The sequence below is a fragment of the Aquarana catesbeiana genome, linkage group LG07 (assembly GCF_042186555.1).
Source record: "Aquarana catesbeiana isolate 2022-GZ linkage group LG07, ASM4218655v1, whole genome shotgun sequence".
Taxonomy (NCBI): domain Eukaryota; kingdom Metazoa; phylum Chordata; class Amphibia; order Anura; family Ranidae; genus Aquarana; species Aquarana catesbeiana.
This window is the reverse complement of record NC_133330.1, coordinates 163,496,495-163,524,014: the sequence shown is the minus strand read 5'-3', so window position 1 is coordinate 163,524,014 and position 27,520 is coordinate 163,496,495. Positions and strand designations below refer to the sequence as shown.

Here is a 27,520-nt window from a genome sequence, read left to right as displayed (position 1 = left end):
AGGACGAGCTGGAGAATATGCCCTCCAAATACAAGTTGTCTATGGACCAAGTAGACGGCTTCTTAAGGGCAATCTATGCTACTTTGCGCCTAGAGGAAGAGCCTAAAGAATTGTCTTTACGTGACAGGATGTATGCAGGACTCAGCGAGCTCAAAACTCGTACCTTTCCAGTCCGCGCAGTAATTTGAGACAGTCGAAAAAGAATGCACTGATCCTGAAAGAAAACCTTTCTTCTCAAGGGCTCATAAGAGAAGGTTCCCTTTTGATGAAGACCCAGCGGCTCTCTGGAACAAGGTTCCAAAACTTGATGCAGCCTTTTCTCAAGTGTCAAGATCAACTGATCTAGCATTTGAGGACATGGGGTTTTTTAATGACCCCATGGATAAAAAGATGGATCAACAACTGAAGAGGGCTTGGCAATCCATCATGGGCAACCTCAAGCCAGCAATGGTAACTACTTGCGTCTCCAGGAATATGGAGTATTGGATGAATCAGCTTAAGGCTCATATCATAGCTGATTCTCCTAAGCAAGAAATCCTTGATTCTTTTTGAACACTGTCAGCAGCTGTAGCCTATCAGCATGACAGCAAAAGCGCAGCCCTTACTAATTCAGTCAGAAGGGCTCTGTGGTTAAAAACCTGGCTGGGGGAGGGGGCGTGTCCAGATGGCAGAGAGAGCAGAATTGTAAAGCCACAGTTCCAGCTTCCGAGCGGCATCCTGCAGTCATCCTGCAGTCATCCTGAGCCCGATTTGCTCCAGAAAGGCCTTAAATTGTTCCCCACGGCTGTGAGAATGTTCCAGACTGGCATCCATGGTAAAATACGGGCCCACCGCGACAGTATCGATGTCGGGACAGGCGGCCAGGCTCCGAAGGCAAGATGGCTCCAGGACACAGGCAGAGCAGCATGACATGCTGCTGCAGCCGTCGGTCTCTGCTCTCAACAAACAGGATACAATGGTGAGTATCTTTGCCCCTGCTACTAGAGACACACAGCCTGACCCACTGCAGTCCCAGAGCCTCCACATGGACAGTGAAGATAGCTCCAGCCCAAGCTCCCCCTCCACTGAACCTACCCTAGCCTCCATTATGCTTGCTATTCAGGACTGTAAAGCCTCCCTCACTGCTCAGATAGCATCATTATACATGGACTTTTCTCTCCTAAAGCAAGACGTACAAAACTTAAGGGATAGAGCAGGGGAAGCAGAGGAACGCATCAGCTTCCTTGAGGATGTTGTCCATCCCCTATCTGCCACAGTGAGGGATCATACAGGGGAAATGGCGGCCCTTTGCGTCAAAATTGATGACCTGGAAAATCGTTCCCGAAGGAACAACCTGCGATTCGTGGGCTTCCCTGAACGTGCAGAGGGTCCTCGCCCTGAAAAGTTCCTCTATAACTGGCTAAGGGAAATTTTTGGGTCTGACGTGACTCGGTTAAATTGATGATAGACAACTCCTATCCTCACATTGATTAGTGGTTCCAAATTAATAACTACTGCAGTAGGGAACAGACACAAAAGATACGCTCAGCATCTTTCCAAATAACTGTTCTGCTTTATTATGATGCAATTGAAGGTTTTTATACACATGATTACGTAGGTATCACATTAATATCACAATTGTACGTTTATGGTAACAAGGGGCGTAACATAGGCAGGCTAATTCTAATCAGGACTCGAAAGAATGTAAACATGTACTGAAAACATTATTAGTGCTGTGTGCACAGTGAGGGCAGTGTGCAATACATACAAAATAGAATACAATTACCGTATTTATCGGCCTATAACACGCACTTTTTTCCCCTGAAAATCAGGGGAAAATCGTGGGTGCGTGTTATAGGCCGATCCCCGCCGATTTCTGTGTCATCGGAGCGATCGCGGCAATTGCCGCGGTCGCTGCCGACATACACAGCCGTGGGTAGATTCAAAAATGGCGCCGAGACTGCAGGGAGCCGAGATACACATACTCGAGTGTTCTCGGCTTTTTCCGGCGCCGCCGTCACGCCCAGTCCCGCCCCTGGACCTGTGTTATGTCCATCATAGGGCGGGACTGGGCGTGACTGTGAGCGGCGCCGAAAAAAGCCGAGAACACTCGGGTATGTGTATCTCGGCTCTTGTCGGGCATCTGGATATATCTTTTTTTTGTAATCTCTGGAAGGGATGTTCAGCTTTTGGTAACACCTTTGGTAACAGGTAAAACAAGAAGTGGTATGTTATAAAAACAACTGTGGAGAACCCTGGCTCTATACCACGCTCATTTACTAAGGCAGCCATAACTTCTTGTGAATGATGACACGGTCCATGTGTCAAGCTGGAGGGAAAAGAGTGTCTGGCAGACATAAATGATCACCTTTTCCAAAGTCCTGTTTCATAAGAAGTTGCCCCCTGTGGACCACTTGTTCTAGTTCTGGGGTCCTTAAAGTTGAATTATTAATCCCAGCTATACTGAGCCAGAACTGGGGTGGAATCTGCGAGTTGCACAGACCCATCTAGTGTCCGGGGCTGTAAATGCAGCATCCTTAGAGTCGCCTGGTCTGCTTCCATGTGTGAAAGTTAATATGGCTACCTCAGCAAGAACCTGGAAGGCTGAAAACAGCCAATCAAATTAACTTGGCATGCTTTATTGGTTTACCTGCCGAAGTAAAAACAAACTTCTGGTCCTTCAAATGGAACCAAAAGCTCTCTATATCTCGACTATCTATATAAATATACATTCTTTTTATAGCTCACAGGCTTTGCTAAAACATGGAGCTCTGCTTCTTGAGCTGGGGAAAAAGGATCCAATGACTTTGAATACAGAGTATCCTTCTGGGTGATAAACTGCATACTCAAATCTACAAAAAATTCAATATCTGGGTCTTCAGGGAGTGTGTCCTGCACTGGGCTCACAGCAGCTGATTCCTACACCATCAATTTAACACATGGTTTTTCCTTTCTTTTGAATAAATGTACGCGTTTTTCATTGTTAGAGTTGTACATAAACAAACTCATATTTTAAACCTTTCATTAGACATTTAGTTAGCTGTATATTTGCTGCACAGAATGTCGGACCATTCAAAATTAAATGTTTGACCAAAACAATATCTAACTTTTGTCTAATAGCACCTTTGCATAAAAGCTACAGCCTGATATATCGGGGTGAACCCTTCATTACTGGGTCCAGCTTCCATAAATATATTACAATGGCTTGTTTTCTATCACACTGTTTGTGTAAGAACTCCAGTTTCATGTTTCAAAAGACAACTTTTTCCTGGCAATATTATAATAAATGATAAAAATACCCCTGCGGTCATGGAGAGATGCCCATAAATCCAAAATATTCTTCTGCTTATACCACGACACTTACAAGGAAAAGGGGAACATCATTTCACAATCCACACATTCTGCTTTGGATTTCAAAAATAAAAATAAGTAAAAACAAAAGGATCAACAATCTGTATGATGGACCAGAAAGCATCAAAAACTATAAAACAACTGGCTGCAGGTGGCATCTATCCTAACAGGGTGTGTGGACTTGATGTGATGGGTCTATTATATTTGAATTTTATTTATTATAACTCTCACATCATGGACCGCACATCAAGTTATTATCAAAAACCTTAAAATGTCATTTTTGTAGAAAAACTTCTTATGTATCCCGTCCATCTTGACTTTGTTAAATATTATGGCAGCTGTATTCCAAATAACAACCTTATCTTAATCTTTTTTCCTCTCAATAAGGGCTTATTGTATAAATGTAAAATTACAAAATTGTTATCTTAATCTCAACTAATCCCATTTTTACAAATTTCCCCAATAACCTGGATTTCATTTCCAACCAAAGGTTGTCTAAACCAGTTTCAATATATCTATATTATTAATAAAATTGTTAAACTCATATTAGAAATGAATACTCATTATTACTTAATTTTACTTAATTTCCCTTTTTCAATTTGTGCAATACATGGTTAAATGTAACCATTTTACCATGTCTGGAAAACAGATTAACCACTTGCTTACTAGGCACTTAAACCCCCCTCCTATCCAGACCAATTTTCAGCTTTCAGTGCTCTCACACTTTGAATGACAATTACTTAGTCATGCAACACTGTACCCAAATGATTTTTTTGTCCTTTTCTTCATACAAATAGAGCTTTATTTTGGTGGTATTTGATCACCTCTGGGTTTTTTATTTTTTGCGCTATAAATGAAAAAAGACCGAAAATTTTGAAAAAAAACACATTTTTTCTAATTTCTGTGATAAAATTTTGCAAACTCGTAATTTTTCTTCATACATTTTGGCCACAATTTATACTGCTACATATCTTTGGTAAAAATAACCAAAAATTTGTGGAAATTATTTGGTCTGTGTGAAAGTTTTAGAGTCTACAAGCTATGGTGCAAATCATAAAAAAATTATCACATCTGATGTACTGAGGCCTATCTCATTTCCTGAGACCCTAACAAGCCAGGAAAGTACAAATGCCCCCCAAATAACCCCTTTTTGGAAAGTAGACATTTCAATGTATTTAGTTAGAGGCATGGTGAGTTATTTGAAGTTGTATTTTTTTCCCACAATTCTTTGCAAATTTGAGATTTTTTTTTTTTCCCACAAAATTGTCATTGTAATAGCTTATTTCTCTCACATGGCATGTGTATACCACAAATGACACCCCAAAATACATTCTGCTACTCCTCCTGAGTATTACGATACCACATTCGTGGGACTTTTTCACTGCCTGGCCACATACAGAGGCCCAACATGCATGAAGCACCATCAGGTGTTCTAGGAGCATAAATTACACATCACATTTCTCAACCACCTATTGCACTTTTGAAGGCCCTGGAGCACCAGGACAATGGAAACGCCCACAAAATGACCCCATTTTGGAAAGCTAACACCCCAACGTATAATCTATGCGGCATAATGAGTCTTTTGAATGGTTTATTTTTTTCCAGAAGTTTTTGGAAAATATGGAAAAAAATGAAAACGCATTTTTTTTTACACAAAGTTGTCCGTTTATAAGATATTTCCAACACATAGCATTTAGATAGCAAAAATGACACCCCAAAATACATTCTGCTACTCCTCCTGAGTATTACGATACCACATGTGTGGGACTTTTTCACTGCCTGGCCACATACAGAGGCCAAACATGCAAGGAACACCGTCAGGTGTTCCAGGGACACATAGCATGCACATACCAAGAATTACACCCCAAAATACATTATGCTGAGCAAAGCGTAAACAAAAAAGATTACCTGTGGTTGTAGTAGCGCAGTTGTACACAGGAGGATAGCACTGGTCCAGGCAGCAGGCAGGGACTTGGTCAGCAGCGGCGAACACAATTGTCCAGGCAGCAGGCAGGGTTACTGTCCATATAAAGTCCAGGGTCAGTGCAGGCAGAGATATTGTCCGCAGTGCCAAAAATATTGGTCCTGGTAGTAGGCAGGTCCATGTGGTGTGGTCAGTGCAACAGGCAGAGGCGTGACGGCAGTAAGTCCTACAGGCAGAAGTAGGGCCTCGTTCAGGACAGAATGGGGACAGGGGTAGAGGCTTCTCCCACCCAAATCTCTTTGAAGCCTCCGAGTCTCCAGACCCTAATCTAGGATTGAGAAAACAAAATAAATTGTTTTCTTCATCCAGAAAAACAATTCTGGAGCCCCTCACATATGTGAGACCCCTGTGTTGAATCCCACTAGTCCAGTTGCAGGGTACAAGATCAGTCCAAGAGGCAGGCAAATATCATGGTCAAACAGTCCAAGGTCAGTTCCAGATCAGGCAGAGGTATGTACAGAATTGTTGGGCAGAAGCATGGTCGAATAACAGTCCAGGGTCAGTTCCAGATCAGGCAGAGGTATATGCAGAATCGTTAGGCAGAAGCGTGGTCAAATAACAAGCCAGGGTCAGTTACAGAGGAGGCAGTGGCATAAGGGGTGTGAGGGTAAATTGCAGGAACGGAGGCTTACGTTTACCATACTTTACTAATAATTTACTGAAGTATGGTAACGACGAAAACATTCACCTACGCAGAGGCCTGGTTCAGAAGGACATTGTGCACAATAATAAGATGTGTCTCTTCTGAATCCAGCTCTGGTACACACCTTACATTTTTTTTGCCGTCGTTGGCCTGTTGGTTTGGGAGGGATCTTATCTGGGAAGTGGCGTTCGGAGAGTCGACTTAGAACATCAGATCGGATATTTTCTGGGGGGCCGTTCGGGAATGTAAGGGCAGTGAAAACGTCCTCCTGGTAGCCAAGGAAGCGTTTGGGGTTTTGGGTGGAGTTACGATAAATGACATAAGAATTGTAGATGGCCAAATTAAAAAAATAAATTGCGACTTTCTTATACCAATGGTATGTCCGTCTTGTGGCAAGGTACGGTTCCAGCATCTGGTCATTCAAGTCGACTCCCCCCATAAACAAATTATAGTCAAAGACGCATTTAGGTTTCTGTATGGGGCCATTTCTTCTGGGGACTTCCATGAAGGTATCATCGTGGATTGAAGACAACATGTATACATCTCTTTTGTCTCTCCACTTCACTGCCAAAATCTCGTTGTTTCGTAGACTCGCCGTTTCTCCTTTTCTCAATTTTTTATTGACCAGACTTTGAGGAAAGCCCTTCCGGTTCTTTTTGATGGTACCACATGCAGGCGTCTTCATCCGATGCAGGTTGTGGAACAGGGGCAGAGATGTGTAGAAGTTATCTACGTACAGGTGGTAGCCTTTCTCCAGTAGGGGGTATGTGAGATCCCAAACAATTTTCCCGCTTGATCCCAAGTAGTCTGGGCAATTAGGGGGTTGCAGCTGGGTGTCCTTCCCTTCGTACACTTTGAAGGCATACAAGTAACCTGTGACTCGGTCACATAATTTGTATACCTTCACCCCATAGCGTGCCCTTTTACTGGGAATATATTGCTTCATCTTAAGCCTGCCACTAAACTTAAGAAGGGACTCATCCACACATATGTTTTTGTCTGGGGTAAACAGCAGGGGGAATAGTGCAGAAAAATAATTTAAAAGTGGCCGAATTTTGAAAAGTCTATCATAGTTTGGGTCATTTTGGGGAGGGCACTGGGTATTGTCGTTGAAATGAAGAAACCTCAATATCATGAGGTATCTGTTTCTGGGCATCACCTTGGAGTATATTGGCAGGTGTTGGAGGGGGTGGGTTGACCAATAGGACAGCAAAGTGTTTTTTTTCGTGAGTCCCATGTTAAATGTGAGCCCTAAAAAAACCTTCAACTCCACCACCGTTAGGTCTCTCCATTCGTAGGGACGGGCATAGTAGGACGTTGGATTATTCGCAATGAATTGATGTGCATAAAGGTTGCACTGGGCCACAATACTTGACAGCATGTCCTCGGTAAAAAATAAATTAAAAAAATCTATTGGGGAAAAATTCTCCGTGTTCACCTGGACTCCTGGCTGGGCAGTGAAAGGGGGAATGTTGGCTTCTCCTGAATTAGGAGGAAGCCACAAGGGGTTCTGCAGGGCATAGGGAAGGCTGGCTTGGGTCCTTGGCCTTTCTTGCCGAGGCACTGCCGTGCTGGTGGACGGGACTGCCGTGCTGGTGGACGGGACTGCCGTGCTGGTGGACGGGACTGCCGTGCTGGTGGACGGGACTGCCGTGCTGGTAGATGCCACTGCCTCCCCACCAGAACGCCTTCGTTTGGCGGGCCGCATCTCTTCCTCCTCTGAGTCACTCAGTGTTTCACTACTGAGGACTGGCTCATAGTTTATGTCCGACTCGGAATCGGAAAGGGAATCTGAAAAAGAGAGCTCCCCGTTGCTCTCGTCGGCCTGGGACAGTATTTGGTACGCCTCCTCGGCGGAAAAGCTTCTTTTGGCCATGGTTGCTAAGCCTGCACTGATGAGGCGGCACTGATGAGCACAGATGGGCACTGAGGTGGCACAGGGGGCACTGATGAGGTGGAACAGATGTGCACTGATGAGGTGGAACAGATGTGCAGATGTGCACTGATGAGGCGGCACAGGTGGGCACTGATGAGGCGGCACAGGTGGGCACTGACGAGGCGGCACAGGTGGGCACTGACGAGGTGGAACAGATGTGCACTGATGGGACGGCACAGATGTGCACTGATGGGACGGCACAGATGGAGCGGCACAGATGGGCACTGATGAGGCGGCACAGATGTGCACTGAGGCAGCACAGATGTGCACTGAGGTGGCACAGGTGGGCACTGATGAGGTGGCACAGGTGGGCACTGATGAGGTGGCACAGGTGGGCACTGATTGTGCAGATGTGCAGCTGGACACTAATCACCGCTGGGCAGACAGGTGGACACCGATTGGCACAGGTGGGCACCGATTGGCACAGGTGGGCACCGATTGGCACTGTACTGATGCTGCACTGTACTGATGGGGCACTGTATTGATGGGCACTGTGGGCACTGTAGGCACAGTAAATGTTAATTACAAACTCACAGATCGCTGACAGTTTCTCTCTCTCCTCACACGCTGTCTCTGTGTGAGGAGAGAGAGCCGGCAATGAGAGATGATCTCAATTGTTTACATTTTAGATCATCTCTCATTGGAGGCAGCGATCACGCTGTAAACGGCCGCTGTGATTGGCCGTTTACAGCGATCTGTGATTGGCTGTGTCCAAGGGACACGGCCAACACAGAATTTCCCCGTTGCGCGCTCGTGAGCGCGCACGGGGAGCGAGGAAAGGGGAGGACGTCATATGACGGCCTCCCGGGAATTGACATCCGCGCTGAAGCCGTCATTCGGCTACGGCCGGATGTCAGGTGGTTAAAAAAATAATTGTGATCACATTGTTTATCATTAGATTCGTTAACCCGGCACATTTTGTTATAAATGTTTTGTGTAAAAAAATGGAATTGGCATGGTGTCCTTCCAGCTTATCACTGACCTCTCATCTCAGCCACATTCTTTCATGAGAGCACAAAGGAGGGGGTCACATCTGCATACATGACACACACAAGGGATAGAACTAAAGGTCCCAGCATTCACACACATACACCAATATCTCTCCAAAATCGCTTACTTTTTCCCATTTCTAGACAACACATGCATATCATTCTCTCACTTTCTTTTAACTCTTTAATATTTCCCTGCCTAAATTCTGCTATCCTTATTTTGTTCAGATATATTTTATATCTAGCTTCTATGATCAAACGGGCAGCCACAGTGCTCATCCCATCTTCCCTCTCTGACAACATATAAAGTATTCCGTTTTACCTCTCATTTCTCTGTTTCTGATTTTACTAACATGAAAATGTCCCTTTCTGTCTAGTGTTAATGTCACCCTTCATCCATCCTGCTCACATAGCTGTTTCTCTAGCTGTTTACTCTGCATGATTCTTAGTCCCTGTGGACCTTGGTGGTAACCCAGTTACCCATTGTGGATCCCTGTCCACTTTAACCATTAATCTAGGGGCTCAGTATAGGCGGAACCGCACCTTCGGTTCATATATAGCGCTCCTCTTGCGCTGGGCATTTTTGAGGGTCTCTTACCCTTCATTCCCTTACTTAATTCAATGCCCATAATGACTGGCCAGTCTTCTCTCTTCTCTATGTGTGCCTATACCCTCTTGCCTCTAAACTACTTTATCTAGCAGATGTACTACAAATACCTGTGAACCGCACTATTCTTCCCTTTCTTATCTATAACACTCCGATGGACAATAGACAGGGACAACATAACATGTAACCACCAATCAATACAGTTCGATTAAGGGGTGTAAAATAGGTACCCTTTGTCCCGAAAATGCCTTACCAAACAAGGATGTCTGAACTCAAATGTAAGCAAAAGGCTTACCTCAGCCGGCTGATTATCAAATTCCTGGATCGTCTCAAGCGCCTCGTTTCGGATACTCAGGGTCACCTGGAATTGGAATCCACTCCTGGCTGGCTCGCCATGCTGATGATAGGCAACTCCTATCCTCATATTGATTAGTGGTTCCAAATTAATAACTACTGCAGTAGGGAACAGACACAAAAGATACGCTCAGCATCTTTCCAAATAACTGTTCTGCTTTATTATGACGCAATTGAAGGTTTTTATACACATGATTACGTAGGTATCACATTAATATTACAATTGTACGTTTATGGTAACAAGGGGCGTAACATAGGAAGGCTAATTCTAATCAGGACTCGAAAGAATGTAAACATGTACTGAAAGCATTATTAGTGCTGTGTGCACAGTGAGGGCAGTGTGCAATACATACAAAATAGAATACAATTATATACAGAACGTACAAATTTCCATTACAGACGCACCATCCTTTTCCCATGTGATTGAGCGGGCACATCGCACCCCTCCGCGCCCCCCACCCTCTGGAGCACCACCCCGCTCCATTATTGCCCGGCTCCTCAACTTCCAAGACAAGGTTGCCATCCTTCGCTTCGCCAGGGAGAAAGGCCCCTTAAAATACAATGGCAGTACCATTTCAGTATACCCTGACTTTTCAGCGGATGTCCAGAGGCAGCGCATCAGCTTTGCAGCAGTAAAGGCTCGATTACGCACAGAGGGTCTCTTCTATGCCATGCTTTTCCCTGCAAAGCTGCGCATCACTCATGATGGCAAGGCTCAATGACCGATATGGAGTTCCACCAAGACGCAGAGCAGTTTAAAGCCTGAGGCTCTAACCCCTACAATCCCCATCTACACTTGCCCTGAGCTGAATGTGGAGATACCTTTCTCCCTACACATGGGAGTTCCTCTACTATGCCCAGCAGACCGTTTTGGTTTTCCATAAGGATATTCCACCCCCCACAGCAGAACTGTGAACTGTTATCCTGTCATCTTTCACCCTTACAGACTAGACCTCCTTCCTATCGTCAGATCTGAGTCCCCCTATACAGGCTACTTGCATTTAACTGATTGCATTTATGCATTTAACTGATTGCATTTATGCAATTTGTTCCATCTACTATTGAACTATGCTACATCCCCCCCATATGCAGAACTGTTCGGGGGTCACTCTGGATTCCACTACCATCCCACACCAGTTGGTGGCGAAGCCACAGGACAGTTCTCCCCCAGTTTAAAGGGTGCCCTTCAGGTTTCTTCAGTTCAGGGATCCAAGGCTCGCTATGTTGGGGTTGGCCGAGCGGCAGGGGGGCAAAGGTTTTTTTGCTCTTTTTTTTTTTTTTTTTTTCTCTCTTTTTTGGGACACTCTCATTTTTGATTTTTTTGCATCTTCTACGGGTACTGCCCAGGACAGTTTTTTTTTTTTTCCTGGTTTATTAACTGATAGCTCGTGCAGCTGCAGAGGCAGCTATATGCAGTATCTTGAAGATATGTTTAGATATGCTCAGAGTGGCACGGCCTACCAGGTATTAAGTGTGAAGGCATTTACATTTCTATGTGACTGTGATATGATGTATGACTTAGAATGGCAAAGCCTTTGAAGATAGTGTCATGGAACACTAGAAGAATGAATGCACCCCAAAAGAGATCCCTAGTCTTTTCTGTTTTAAAAAATGCCATCCCCATATTATATGTCTCCAAAAAACTCACCTCACCGGCACTAAAGTGAGAACCCTTGAGCATCCATGGCTGGCAAAATCGTATCACTCTACCCACATAAACTATTCCGGGGGATATCTATTCTACTAGCTAAATCCCTTCCCGCTGAAACCTTACATGTAACCACAGACCCAGAAGGGAGATTTATTATACTAACCTTACAAATTTCCTCTGTGACATTTACTCTTGTGAATGTTTACATTCCTCCCCCATTTTTGGTGGAGGTACTATCTTTTTTAAAAAAAATTCTGTTTATTTTACAATCTTGATATACAACAGTGGACGTGCCAAGGGACACTGTCCATGAAGGTCAACATGAACTCATAACTATCTAACAAAGACCTACTTTCTAACACCGCTTCATCCCCCCTCCCCAACCCCCCCCCCCCCCTCCCTTGAACCACAGCTCGACAAAATACTAGGATCTTAAGAAAATCTTCATGGTATGTTTGTGTTTACATTAATGTGTCCACGAGCATAGCAGAGAATGCCTCTAACAACTACTAATGTGATATATAATACATAATATATAGGCCTTCAAAGAAGGGGATTCATCCAATGAGAATATCTATATTTAGGTCACCTCTTCCACTATCCTACCGTATTGCTAGAGTTAAATCACGCTTGCCACATCCTATCAAGTTTTTTCATGCAACCTCTGGCCTCATAGGTAGCTTTGTAATATGGTAGCATGGAATTTACCAGGCCTTTCCATGAGGAGATACTCAGAGCCTCAGGCTTTTTCCAGGCCAACAAAATAGCCTTTCTTCCATAGAAGAGCAAAACATTTAGCATTGTTCGCATGGCCTGTGTGGGTACTACTTCATCTACCAATCCAAGCAAACACACTCTAACATTCATTGGAATCGGTACTGATATTAAGTCGGCAATATCAGTCCAAAGTTTTTGAATATGGGGGCAGCTCCAGAAAATGTGGTCAACATCCGCAGGCGAGTAAGAGCACCGCCAACATTCCGCTGAGACTGTGGGGAAAATCTTGTTTAATCTAGCTGGGGTATAGTAACTTCTATACAGAAATTTAAACTAATCAGCCTGTCTCTTGCGGACACCAGGTGTTTAAATGGCTGGGTCCACAGATCGTCCCAGTCCTCCCCCTGCACCTCCGGAACCTCCACCTCCCATTTCTCTCTGCATCTGGCGATCGCTAATGGGCTTACCTTGAAGAATTCTTTGTAAGTGTTTGAGAGAGGCTTTACCAAATCTTCATCTGATAACGTTTCCAGAGACGAGGGCAAAGACTCCACCCTCACCTCTCGAAACTGCATCTGGAAAGCATGACGAATCTGCAAAAACCTAAACAGGTATGAGTTAGGGAGCTCATGTCTTGAATGTAGTTGTGAGAAGGTCAAAAGCTCACCATATGTTGTGATATCTTTAATGTCTTGATTCCTTTAACAGCCCAAATCATGGGATCTGGCAAGTTGAAAAATTGAGGTAGAGTTGGATTCATCCAGATGGGGGTTGAAGGCGACACCCCCCATAGCTAGGACATGCCAATTTTATTGCTGTCTCCCAGGCCTTAATAGTGGCCTTCATTGTTAGGGTCAGAGGCAGCTCCGACCTAGAGCCCCTAAACAGAGCAAATCGGAGACTGTCATATGACCCCAAGTGAACCACCTCCAACACTGTAGCTGCATCCCCATCTTCAGCAATCAACCACCTGTGAGCGAAAACCATTTGCCCCGCTCTATAGTATTTTTGCCAATCCGGCAATGCCAGGCCTCCTTGATCCCCCGGTTCCTGTAATACCTTGTAACCAATTCTTGGGGACTTGGGAGCCCAGATGAAGGATGAGATGATACTGTCCAACTTCCAAAAATACGATTTCGGAATCCAGACAGGTGCATGTCTTGAAGTACAGGACCACAGGGAGAAATTTCATTTTTAATAAACTGATGCGACCTATTAGGGACAGCGGGAGTTTACTCCATGTTTGCACCTTTTGCTTTAATGGTTTTATCAGGGGTAACATATTAAGAGGTATGTAATCTTCAACGTTCGCCGTGATCTGTACTCCCAGGTATTTAATGGATGAGACCCACTGCAAAGGCAGATTGGGATCTGCTCCTGCCCTAGCCCCTGAATCTATTGGCAAAATTGATGACTTACCCCAGTTCACTTTTAAGCCTGAGAAGGTTGCAAAGTGGTTAATAATTTCCAGAGCTGCTCTCAAGGAGTCTCTGGGGTCGTCAAGGAATAACAACATGTTGTCTGCGTATAGTGCCAGGGATTCGTCTATTGTGCCCACCCGGATGGATTTTATTGCTCTAGATGACCTCAATGCTACAGCCAGAGGCTCCAGGGCAATGGCAAAAAGGAAAGGAGATAATGGGCAACCCTGACGAGTTCCCCTTCCCACCTCAAAGAAATCTGAGGTGTATGTTCCCAGTCTGACTGCTGCTTTCGGATGTCTATACAACATGGCCACCCACTCTCCAATATCCAAGACCTTAAACATGAACCGCCAGTCAACAGAATCAAAGGCCTTTTCGAAATCAATAGATACTACTATTCTATTACTTGGAGCCATTGATTGAATTTGCAAATGAGTGAATAATCTCCTTAAATTAGTGTCAGTCGATTTGCCTGGGATAAAACCTGTTTGATCTATATTGGTGATCGAGGGGATTACTGCTGCTAATCTAATGGCCAGTATCTTAGTTAAAATTTTTAGGTCTGTATTTAATGTAATATTTGTATGATGCGCAGTCCTGTGGATTTTTCCCTGGTTTAATAAGAGAACCATATAAGCCTCCAGCATGGAATCAGGCAGGGTGTCATGTTCATGGCAATAGTCCAGTAGTAAATTAATTCTTGGGGCCAAAACCTCTACATTAGCCTTATAGAAATCCGCTGGGAACCCATCTGGTCCTGGGGCCTTGTTTGGGGGGAAAGTAAAAATTGCTTGTTCAATTTCCTTAGTTGTAATTTTAGCTTCTAAATTAATCATGTCAGTCTCTGAAAGTTTCGGTATTGGTAAGTCACTTAAAAGGGAATCCAGATTTCCTTCATCATATGAAGGGATTGGAGAGTACAGAGAAGAATAGAACCTGACAAACTCCTGCATAATCTGCCCTGGTTCACTAAGCATAGTTCCCCCCTGAGTTTTAATGAGTGTAATGTTGGTAATCTGACGGGAATCAGCAACCAACATGGCCAACAGCTTCCCGTTTTTATCTCCCTCAGCAAAGACTGTCTGCGCCCTTTTAACCATATCTGCATGGACCTGCCCCGTAAAATGCATGGAAATGGAACGTCGTGCCTCCAGCAAGGCATCGTACGAGACCCTCGTAGAGGACTCCGCATGGGCTTTGGCATTTTCCCTTTCTCTTTGTTGTAAAAGCTCAGTCTCCTCCCTATCTTGCTTACGGGTTGTTTTGATGGCAGAAATAAATTCCCCCCTTGTTACTGCTTTAAATGCATCCCACACTACATGAGGGTCAGCTGAATCAGTATTTGAGGACCAATATGACTGTATGGCCTCAGTCATCTGGGCAGAACCTTGCTCGTTTTGTACCCAACCGGGCGAGAGTCGCCAACTTCCTCCCCCCGCTCCCGAGGCAAAAGACCGAGTAACTGCAAGAGGATTATGATCAGTCAGACCACCAGCTAAATATTTTATGTCTTTCACATATGGGAGCAAGAGGTTATTCCCGAAGGCGAGATCTATCCTGGCTGAAGATCTGTGGGCCATTGATACATGCGAGAAGCATCTATCCGTTGGATGCCTCCAACGCCATAACTCCGTAAAATCCGCCATAGACCTCCATCCAGTCAGATCCGTGGAACTTCCCCTAGACGGGTTGGAGGTGTCCAACCCCGCATCAAGAACCGCATTGAAATCCCCCAAAACCATCACAAGGAGGTGGGCATATGGTGCCATTTTAGTCAAGAGATCATATATTTTAGCCTGAAATGGAGGAGGTACAATGTTTAAATTGGAGATATTTATATAGTATTGCGTTTGGGATGCCTACCACAGGTGTGTTGGTTCACCCCACCATCTCCTTTCCTGCTTTTAGTTTTTAGGGTTAGTACCTTTTTAATTTTTCCTAACTTAGGGTTTCTTATAATTTTTTTTTTTTTATTTGAATTTACTGCTGAGAAGGATCTCCTATTCATGTATAGTATGTATGTCTGATTGTGAGATTACTTGTCTAGCAGGTAACATTCTGATAATTATGAACCTCTCTTTTCCTGGAGAAAGTTTTTGAAGGATCTAAAGTAGACTCTGGCTGTAATCTGGTTAGTCTTTTTTATTTTTTTTTTTTCTGGAGATACTTTGTCTATCATCCCTGAAGTCAAGAGTTGGGTAAGGTATACTAGACTTAGGCCTTTACCCTAGTACATATTCATTGGTGTTGGTCCACGTTTCTTTTCCTGTTCAGGCAGTTTTGTGGAAGATTGGTTGTCTTTCACACTACTATTGAAGCCCAATCGTTGTTCAGGTATCTGTTTTCCCTTACTGGCAATTACCTCTCCTGGTTTGAAGCATTAGGTTGATCCTGGGTTTTCTGCTTTGGGATCATGACTAATTTCCATATTTGGTTGGCTCTGTCTCATCAATCCTTAATTTTGGTGTTTATCACTCCTGATATTCCTTTTTGTAGCTTGATTTGTGTCTGTGTGATATCTCTGTGAATGTTGCTCACTCTATTTGGATTGCTTTTGGTCGTCCAACAAGTCTAAGAGTTTATTAAATTCTTGCAATCCTCATTGGACAATTTAAAAAAAAAAAAAAAAGATGTTTGTACATGCTGTATAAGCTTTCTCGAAGACTATTGAGGGCCTCTGTGTTATTGGCCTTATGTACTACTTGCACAAAAAAACCAAGGTGTAACGGTTGGAGGCAGGGTTATACAGGGGCTGGCTTAACATATTTTGCCCAACTGCCTTAAAAGCAGCAGTATAACCCACGTGTCTAAAAAATTTAATACGCTCCTATGCCCGTCAATGTACAAGAAAAATACTTTACGATAGCTACAAACTATACATATTTTTTTCTCTAAGGACCTGTCCTTAAGTCATGGAAAGTTGTAAAGTGTAGTTTAGGAACCCTACTTTTGAAGCAGAACATCCTTTATAGACTTTCCTTCATGAGTTCATCAAACCTCTCCATTAATTGCAGTGTTCCTTTCTCTCGGTCTGCTGCCAAATGAACTGACCTATAGACTCCTTGCGGTTTTCTAAAGTGCCACTGCAGGATAATATAGTGGAATGCTTGTATGCACATTTTCAAGCAATATGAACTGGAAGACAGGAAATTATTGAGGAATAATTGTTACTTGCTATATGGGCTCCAGGCTTCCTTGGGGAGGATGGAAATCCTATTAGATATTGAAGTCTCTTGATTTGTGTAGCCATCTTGACACAGAATTCCTTAAATAGAAGATTTCTGCATTCAGGTTGCCTGCAGTGTAGGAGTAAGATAGGGACAGAGACCCACTAATTAGGGGAACAGGATAGGAATAGTATTAGGGAGAGGTACCTGTCAAGCAGGGTAAGAGGTTTCCCCTTACAACATGTCTCCTCTGTCAGATTCCTGGAACTGTCTCCCACTGGCAGCTGAATTTTTTTCAGGGATATTTGAGGATCAGTAACAAACAAATGGCCCCTGTCCCCACCTATAACTGACCTTCACAGCAAGGAGCACATGGAAGGACAAATACATGAAAGACAAAAACAGAACATTCCATAGCTCAGCTCACCGACCAGTCTGCCAACTGACGAAATTAACTTGTCCAACAGTCTGTGTTAAAAACAGGTGTTTAGTTAGCACGCCTTTAGCAAACGCATGTATAAGCTGCAAGGCCTCTTCACGGCACCCTGTGTATGCTTGCAGTCCTAACGCTACTGAATTTATAAGCGTCTCCACAATGGAAGCACATGCATTAAATGGATAGATGAGGGGCAGATGGGCCTGGAGGCAGCCCAATCCCCCTTTAAGGAACAGGAGCACACTGGACACCCAGCAAGAGCACAGTGGCAGCAAAGGTGTACAGTGTGTCCCCGGACCATATTTTACACCTTTGCTGCCACCGTGCTTTTGCTGTGGAGATGCTTATAAATTCAGTAGCGTTAGGACTGCAAGCATACACAGGGTGCCGTGAAGAGGCCTTGCAGCTTATGCATTTGCAAATGCATGCTAACTCAATCCTTGTTTTTAATGCAGACTGTTGGACAGGTTAATTTGGTCAGTTGGCATACTGGTTGATGAGTTGAGCTATGGAATGTTCTGTTTTTGTCTTTCATATTTGGGGATCACATTGTAACCAGCAATATCATGGCCCCCCTCCAAAGAACGTGCTCCTCTGGAATTCTATGCTCTATAAGTGTCTGATACATTATTATTGGAAAGTGTCTTATGGATAAACAGTGCCCTCTTCTGCCTGAAGAGGTGTATGGCCTGCAATGTTGCTGTAAACTGTCATATTTCTGTGATCATTTCATTTCTGCCATGTTATTACAGGTACTTATATAGCGCTGTCAATTTACTCAGCGCTTTACACATGTATATTGTACATTCACATCAGTCCCTGCCATCAAGGAGCTTACATTCATTTCATCCAATGAAATATCACAGTTTAAGGAATAGTGTACTGTTCCTCATTACAACACCCTGGGTATCATACAATCTGTGGTTCAGTCAGCCCTATAGACTTGTACATGAGGTGTTCATCTTCAGTGGCACGGTCCATTGCTGATCGATCACCCTCCAATTGTATTCTTTATGCTTAACAAAAACACCAGCAATGGAAAAAGATAATGTAAAAATTAGGGGTGCACCAAATGGAAATTTTGGTACCGAAACTGAACGATGCACTAGGCTGAAAACCGATGCCAAAAATGACACTTTTTAAAAAAAATATTTATATCTTTATATATATATATATATATATATATAATTGTATTGTATTCAACTTTTTGATTAATATCATCAATTTAAATATGAATTTATTGTTGGCCATTATTGGCACCGTTGGTGCAAGAAAGGTCAAGAAAAATGCAGTCTGCAGTCTCTGACCATCTCTTGTATCATGTCTTCAGTCTCTAGCCATCTCCTGTATCATGTCTTCAATCTCTTGCTTAAACTTAAACACATCGCTAATAGTATTAGCAAAATTTTCATTCGGTGCACCTCTAGCAGTCATGATACAGGAGATGGTCAAAGACTGCAGACATGATACAGGAGATGAATGCAGCCTCACCAGTGCCCGTCATATGCAGCCTCACCAGTGCCCGTCATATGCAGCCTGCCAGTGCCCAGCAGCCCCACCAGTGCCCGCCATATGCAGCCTGCCAGTGCCCGCCATATGCAGCCTCACCAGTGCCCGTCATATGCAGCCTCACCAGTGCCCATCATATGCAGCCTGCCAGTGCCCATCATATGCAGCCTGCCAGCGCCCATCATATGCAGCTTGCCAGTGCCCAGCAGCCCCCCCCACCAGTGCCCGTCATATGCAGTGACAATGTCCCGCCTCCTGTAATCATGTCACACTTATTCAATGTCCCACCATCTGTCACAGGAGACGGGACACTGTTACTACGGCTGGGCAATTCAGCTCTGTGAAACATGGAGATCTCGGCGAGGGGGGGAGGAGGAGGGAGCGGAGGACTGAGGGCGCCAGGATGACACTCCCGCAATGGTTGGCACCCAGGGCGGACCACACCCCTTTTGGTATCAGCTGTTTTTTTTCTTACGGCCGACTGAAAAAACACCACTTTCGACCGATAGTTTTTGGCGGCCGAAATTTCGGTGCACCTCTAGTTAAAAATATTTCTTTTATGTATTGCATTTCTGAAATGTTTATAATTTGAGTTTATGGATCTTTTAACTTTATTTATTTTCATGTTTTTAACAGAATATGGCTCATTGGTTGGAAGCTCTAACAGCTTGTGTTCGTGATGTCTGTTCTGCAGAGAATCCAGTAGCTTTGGAAAATGTACACTCGCTTCCTACATCAGTGCTTCAAATTCTTGTTACAACATTCACCCACTGCAAGGTGTGTATTTGATGTGTTTGTGGAAACATACACATCTTACTTTATACATTCGTAATATTAAAAGTGAATTTTTCCTTGGCAAGCTATTAACATGATGTGTAACTTGTTGTCCTTTTAGGAAAGTGATTCACTATATAGTGGAAGGCTCCATTTGGTTTTGGATCTTCTTCAAGCCATTTTTAAGGAAGCTGTATGTCTTCAGAAGCAGCTAATGGAACTTCTGGATAAGGCTACTTTAGGCAGCTCTGCTTCAGACGTTGCATGTATGGTGTCATGTAAGTACACAGGATTTTTGATTTTTAGCAAATGTCACATCTAAACCATCCCTTTTCTTTCCCTTAATCGTCTTTCAGGACAGCCACGTGAGAGACCTTGGCTCCTCCCCTCTGCAGGAAACACCGCGCCAGCCCCTTTTAAAATTCCTCCTCCCCTGCTGCTTCCTCAGTTATTGTGTTTCCTCCAGAGGGGAGACACTGACACGGAACCAGTCCAGTGAGCCAGGGGAAAAGCTCAGATGGATGTCCTGAAAGGGGTACAGAGCTCCTAGGACCATTGGCCAGAAAAGACCTGCCAAAACAAATGCCGCTCTCTGGACTCCGGGTGCGCGAGAAAGCTTAGGGGGGCCCCGATTTAGCATTGAGTGCGGTAAGGAGGTCCCGTTCCCACATCCTTGCTGAGCGCCATAGGAGATGTTTGCATCAGAGGCATCACAGCGCGCTTGCTGTACAAGCAAGCCGCGCCAGGCTCAATGGATGTATTCGCCGGGTGGCAGGTGATGTCATGTCCGGCGGAAAGGGCGGGTTCGTCAGGTTGACCCGTGGCTTCTGGTTCCGGCCGTGGATCACTGAAGAGGGGCCGGGCAAGGACTGGAGAAGAGCCACATTGCTATAGAGACAGCATTAGGCTCCACTGGCGGCACAAGGGCAAGACCTGTTTGAACATGTCCACATCAGAGGAAAGGCGGCCAGCTCCAGTCACTCCAAGGTAAGGGGGACCTAGGGAGGAGCTCCCCTTACCTTACTTCTCACCCCACCAACCCTTGTCAGCGGGGGGTGTATATCCTCAGTGCCGTTGGTAAAACATGGGGCCCTGGGGAAGGAAGCTCACATGTTTGTTCTTTTAAAAACTGCACACCTGTAATATGTGCAGGGAACTTTTAGCTTGAATGTGTTTTTGATACCTGTATTTATGTATTTCAGTGCAAAACAACAGACAAAGCTTAAACCACCTCATAGTTTCAAGAGGAGGGTACCCTTCATGTAAAACTGCACTTAGGGACTCCTGGGTAAAAACGATATGTAAGGAATGCATAGACAAGGTACTTCAGGAACATTCCACTGAACAAGGCAGTGAGTTAGCAGCCTCAGTTAATGAACTAGCCAATACCTTTCAATCTTTCAAAACTTTGTTCGCAGATTTTCAGATCCCCCAGCCTCAAACTGCTCCTCTACCACTTCAGCAGGTAGCATTGCCAAAGTCGCAGGTACCCTCCACAAGTGCGGGCCAACCAGAAGCCTCCAGGGAAGAGGCTGAGGAGGAGCCAGATAGTGCAGCTTCCGGTTCCCAGGAATCGGAGGGAGAAGCTCTGGAAGGTGATTCCAGAAAACCCTCCTGGTATAAACTTTCGCTGGAGGAAGTAGAGTTCCTCCTGGGGGGCATCTATACTACCCTAGGTATGCAATCCGAAAAGAAGACCCTAACATTACATGACCAAATGTACCAGGGCCTAGGAGAACAAGAAAGGAAAAATTCCTTCCGGTCCATGAGGTCTTAGAGACAATAATAAAGGGATGGCAGGATCCGGAGAGAAAACCCTTCTTTTCAAAAGCTTTAAAAAGAATTCCATTTGTGGATGACCCTGCGTCGGTTTGGAACAAGGTTCCCAAACTAGACGCAGCATTTTCCCAGGTCTCGAGGCATACAGACCTAGCCTTCGAAGACATGGGAGTGCTGTCCGACGCAATGGACAAAAGAATGGATTCTCTTCTGAAGAAATCATGGGATTCTACAGTAGGGAGTCTAAAGCCAGCTATGGGAGTGACTGTGTTAGCCAGAAACGTGACGTTCTGGCTTACAGATACAGGCCCCACATTGAAGGAACACCAAAGGAGCAAATGTTATCATCCTTTCCTATGCTTCTCAAGGCTATTGCCTATATAGCGGCGCATCCGCGGAGTCAGTACAGATGGCTGCAAGGTCCTTGGCCTTGTCAAATTCCACAAGAAGAGCCTTGTGGTTAAAAACTTGTCAGGGGGACGGTGCTTCAAAGGCTAAGCTCTGGAATCCCACTAACAGGGGACTTGTTGTTCAGGCCGGGATTGGAAAAAGTACTAGACCGCACAGCGCATAAAAAGAAAGCATTTCCGTTGAAGCGTAAACCAACCTGGGGGCAACTGCAACAAGGAAAGAAAAGACCAAGAACAGATACAAGGCCTCGCTTTGGACCACCCAGGGCTGAGAATCAAGAGACCCTGGAACCAGAGAGGGAAAGGCAAAGTAGGAGCAATTTTTCGTCCTCCCTGAGCAAACCCATAACAAACAGTGACAAGTTGGTCATGGTGGGGGGAAGATTGGGGGCCTTCCTTCCCCAATGGGAGGCAATATCCTAAGAATTGTGCGACAGGGGGAATCGTTTGGATGTTTCAACCCTACCCCCAAGCAGGTTTTATGCCACGGAACTGCCAAGAAACAGAGAAAAGGCCAAAAGTCTATTGGAAGCCCTAAAGGAACTAATAGAACAAGAAGTGTTAAGCTATGTACCACAAGAAGAAATCGCCATGGGTTTTTACTCCCACATATTTGCGGTCCAGAAACCCTCAGGGAAATTCAGACCAATACTAAATTTCAAACCCTAGAACCAGTCAGTGACCTACAAACGGTTCAGGATGGACTCAATCTTTTCCGTAAAGGCACTATTACACCCAAATTGCTACATGGCTTCCCTGGATCTAAATAATGCATATTTACACATCCCAATAGAGCAAAAATGCCAAAAATATCTAAGACTGGCAATAAAAACAGACGTACCACCTTCAGTTTCAGGCTCTTCCTTTCGGGCTATCATCTTCGCCTCGAATATTCACAAAAGTGTCGGCAGAACCCTTGGTGACACTCCGACTAAGAGGCATCGCAGTCATCGCCTACCTAGACGACTTGCTTATCTTTGCCACCACTCCTGAAAAATTAACCAAGGATCTGAGCTACACCCAGGATTTCTTACAAAAAAACGGGGTGGTTACTAAATCTAGAGAAGTCCAACCTGCTCCCCTCCCAGCAGATAACGTACTTGGTGTACATCCTGGATTCAAAACAACAAAAGATGTTTTTACACAGAGAAAAAGTAAAAAAAATTCAAGAAGCAATGAAGATGCTACAAAACAACTAACCATGCACAATAAGATGGGCCGCTTTGGGGCTATTAACCTCAGCAATCCCGGCAGTACAATGGGTGGGATTGCATTTTCGACCACTACAGATATTTAGTTTAAAAATATGGAATCACAGACAACACTCACTAGATATTCGGGTACATATACCAACACAAGTAAAAAGATCTTTAGACCCTTTTCACACTGGGGCGCTTTGCAGGCGCCTGCAAAGCGCCCTGAAAGAGCCGCTCCTCACACTCCAGTGTGAAAGCCCGAGGACAGGACGGTAAAAAAAAGTCCTGCTAGCAGCATCTTTGGAGCGGTGTGTATACCGCTCCTGCCCATTGAAATGAATGGGGCAGCGCGGCTATACCGCCGGCAAAGCGCAGCCGCAGCAGCGCTTTGCTGTGGTTTTAACCCTTTCTCGGTCACTAGCAGGGGGGTAAAACCGCCCCCGCTAGCGGCCAAATACCGCCGCTAAAATGATGGTAAAGCAGCGCTAAAATTAGTGCCGTTTTAACGCCGGCGCACGCAGCGCCCCAGTGTGAAAGGGGTCTTATGGTGGTGGAGAAAGCCGGAAAATTAAACCAAAGGACGGATGTGCATCTTACAAGTCACTCAAGTAATGACTACAGATGCAAGTGGCGTAGGTTGGGGGGCCTATCTAGGCCCACGGATAACACAAGGAGTGTGGAAAGACGAGGAAATGGAAAGATCATCGAATTGGAAAGTACTAAAGGCAGTTTTTCTAGCACTCAAACACTTCGAGGAACAACTGAAGGGTCACCATTTACAGATCTGGTCCGACAACGTTTCCATAGTTGCTTATGTAAACAAGCAAGGGGGAACAAGGAGTGGAACTTTGTGGTCCCTGGCAGAGGGGATCCTAAATTGGGCAGAAAAATGTGTTTTCCCGATCAGCAGTCCATCTATAAAAGGAGAACTCAATCAAGTAGCCGACTATCTCAGCAGGAGGAGATTGAGAGAAGGCGACTGGAGATTAAACCACGAAGTGTTCAAGATAATTACACAAAGATGGGGAGTTCTGCAAGTGGTCCTGTTGGCATTAAAAGAAAACCCGAAAGTCCAAGCCTTCTTTTCTTTAGAGGATAGAGCACTCGTGGTGGACGCCCTAGCGCAGAAATAGAGGTTCGCCAAGTGTTATGCCTTCCCCCCCCCGCTAGTACTCATACCAGCGGTACTAAGAAAGCTCAGAAGAGAGAATACCTCAGTGATTCTCATTGCACCACACTGGCCCAGAAGGCAATGGTTCTCTATTCTAAGAGAACTGTCGGTAGAACCTCCATGGTTACTACCAATCAGAGAGGATCTCCTCTTTCAGGGACCAGTGTGGTGTCCCCAGGTAGAAAGGTGGAACCTGGCGGCCTGGTTTCTGAGGAGCAGTTGTTGAAGGCTAAGGGTATCTCAAACCAGCTGATCAATACATTGCTGAATAGTAGAAAGATGGAGACTCGCACCATATATAAAAAAGTACGGATACGATTCAACAACTGGTGTATAAGAGGACTCCTGTGCAGCACAAAGCTTAAAGGCGGTCCTAGAATATCTACAGTGCGGGGCAGATGAGGGCCTGAGCATCAGTACATTAATCACTTGCGGACCAGCTGCCGCAGTTTTACTGCGGCAGGTTTGCTCCGCTGTGCGAAATCACGTTATTGTACGTGATCTTGCGAGCTCCGTGAGTCCGACTGCGGGTCCCACGGACTCGATGTCCGCGGGGATACCCGCGATCGTCTCACGGAGAGGAAGAACGGGGAAATGCTGATGTAAAAAAAGCATTTCCCGTTCTGCCTGGTGACAGGACACTGATCACAGCTCCCTGTAATCAGGAGCGGTGATCAGTGTCGTATCACAAATAGCACCCCCCCACACACACACAGAATCACTCCCTAGGACACACTTAACCCCTACAGCGTCCCCTCCTTGTTAACCCCTTCACTGCCAGTCACATTTACACAGTAATCAAGGCATTTTTAATCACACTGATCGCTGTATAAATGTGAATGGTCCCAAAATAGCGCCAAAAGTGTCCGATGTGTCTGCCATAATGTCGCAGTCACGATAAAAATCGCTGAACACCGCCATTACTAGTTAAAAAAAAAAAAAAAATTATCAATAAAAATGCCATAAAACTATCCCCTATTTTGTAGGCGCTATAACTTTCGCGCAAACCAATCAATAAACGAGGGAAAAAAAAATTTTTTTATATATTTTTTGGGGATATTTATTATTGCAAAAAGTAAAAAATATTGCTTTTTTTTCAAAATTGTCGCTCTTTTTTTGTTTATAACACAAAAAATAAAAACCGCAGAGGTGATCAAATACCACCAAAAGAAAGCTCTATTTGTGGGGAAAAAAGGACGTCAATTTTGTTTGGGAGCCACGTCGCACGCTTGCGCAATTGTCAGTTAAAGCGACGCAGTGCCGAATCGCAAAAAGTGCTCTGGTCTTTGGCCAGCCAAATGGTCCGGGGCTGAAGTGGTTAGAGTTGGGTATCTGCAATCTCTGTTTATCAGGAAAAGAAGCTAGCTTCCAATCCATGGATAGTCAGATTTTTCAAAGCCTTGAGCAGACAAAGGCCAGTACAGAGATCACTCTTTCCCAAATGGGACCTGTCTTTGGTGCTACAAACCTTGAGAGGGGGGACCCATTTGAACCACAAGAAATTTGCCCAATAAAACTGTTGACGCTTAAAGCAGTTTTTTTGGTGGCGGTCATGACCGCCAGGAGAGTTTGTGAAATGGAAGCCTTATCAACCAGGCCTCCTTTTTGCCAAGTTTTTCTGGATTGTATAGTTTTTAAGCTAGATCCAGCCTTTTTACCTAAAGTTGCCTCAAAGTTTCACAGAGGTCAAGATATAATTTTACCTTTTTGTACAAATGCTTCTGGAGAACAGGAGGTTAAGTTTCATAAATTAGATGTAAGGAGGTGCATCCTACATTATTTAAAGAAAACCAAACCTTTCAGGAAGTCAAATTCCGTTTTTTGTTTTATTTTCAGGGGCTAAAAAAGGCCAGAGAGCCTCAAGGCGCACTATAGCCAGGTGGCTCAGAGAAGTGATTGGCCAGGCCTATATTTTGGGAGGTAGGCAGATCCCAGATGGTATTAGGGCACATTCGACAAGGTCAATGTCACAGGCAGAGAGGGCTGGAGCAACGACGGAGCAAATCTGCAAAGCGAAAACCTGATCCAACTTTGATACCTTTGTCAAGCACTACAGAGTGGATCTCTTGTTGACAAAGGAGCAAGCCTTAGGACGCAAGGTCTTACAAGCTGTAGTCCCGCTCTAGGGGTGAGTGCTCGTTTATCCTCTCAGGTGGCTGTCCTGAAGGACGATTAAGGGAAACATGAAGTTACTTACTGGTAACGTTCTTTCCTGGAGTCTTTCAGGACAGCACTAGAACCCACCCGAATATAAATGACTTGAGATTTCCTGAAACAGGAACTGTGGTATTTTGTTGATTATGTGTATCACATGTTCTTGTGTCTTCCTAACAGACTGGAGGTGCTCTATAACAACTGAGGAACCAGCAGGGGAGGAGGAATTTTAAAAGGGGCTGGCACGGTGTTTCCTGCAGAGGGGAGGAGCCAAGGTCTCTCAGGTGGCTGTCCTGAAAGACTCCAGGAAAGAACGTTACCAGTAAGTAACTTTGTTTATTTTTGAATATTTGCAAGTTTTTTGTTCTGTAAATCTCATCTTTTTGACAACTTCATATATATTAATTGCCTGTGTAAATTGGGAATATTAATGTTGGGAATACTTACAATGGTAATTGGAAAATATTATTCTTCTATCTGAGGTTTATGAAAGAAATGTTCCAATGTAATAAATGAAAGCAGTTCTTAAATGTTGTCAAAAATGTAGAACAGTGGGATCTTTTTTGTTTTCTTCTGAGTCTGTCTTAAAGTGATTTAAGTCACATGTATTAATTACTTTGATCCTCACTGTTTTAGGTCCCTGTTCAGTACAGTGTGTGTATTTTCCTAAAATGATGATGCTAAATACCATCATTGCAGAGCTCCCTCTGCTTTAATTCCAGATGTGAGTACAGTGGGAGGGACTGAGATTCCCTTCTGATGAATGCAAGCTAGCAGAGGGAGGTCACATGACTGCACAGCAGGGCTCTGCAAAGAAGGTATTTAACATAATTTAGGAAAACACAGTGTACTGAACAGGGACCTAAAACAGAGGATCAAAGTAATTAATACATGTTTCTTTACTTTACAAGCACTGGAGCAGCTGCAGGAAATAGAATTATACAGGCATGAGAGGAGAGTAGGGGCGGGGGGGGAGATCGGCTCACACACACACTACAAAACTGACAGGGAGTGGAGGAAGGGGAGATGTAGAATTTTTTTTATTTTTTTGTCAGCGTTACAACCACTTTTAAGGGTCTTTTACATAGAGAAAACCCTGTGGTTATCCCCAGTAGTAATTGATATAGAAGGCATAAAGCTGGCTGTACAGCTTGTTTTTTTTTTTTTTTCTGTCAGCAGGCTGAATGAAAAAAAAAAACTGATTCCTCCTTCCACACAAACTAGGTGGATCCCTCACCCGGCACATTGATTTCTGACAGCATTACCTGCAGCTCTCAGAATACACTGAA

At 44.4% G+C, this 27,520-nt stretch overlaps 1 protein-coding gene across 6 annotated transcripts in view; it reads left to right on the top strand.

Annotated features, from left to right (window-relative positions):
- The window catches only part of FIRRM (FIGNL1 interacting regulator of recombination and mitosis), a 399,519-nt gene that overhangs the window by 57,196 nt on the left and 314,803 nt on the right, over nucleotides 1–27,520 (top strand). For all 6 annotated transcript variants that reach the window (XR_012235300.1, XM_073592830.1, XM_073592831.1 and 3 more), the window contains 2 exons: nucleotides 19,384–19,524; nucleotides 19,643–19,799. Coding sequence is in view for 5 of the 6 variants with exons in the window: in XM_073592830.1 (XP_073448931.1) it covers nucleotides 19,384–19,524; nucleotides 19,643–19,799 (298 nt within the window). In the remaining variant the exon portion in view is untranslated. The remainder of the gene's footprint in view (nucleotides 1–19,383; nucleotides 19,525–19,642; nucleotides 19,800–27,520) is intronic.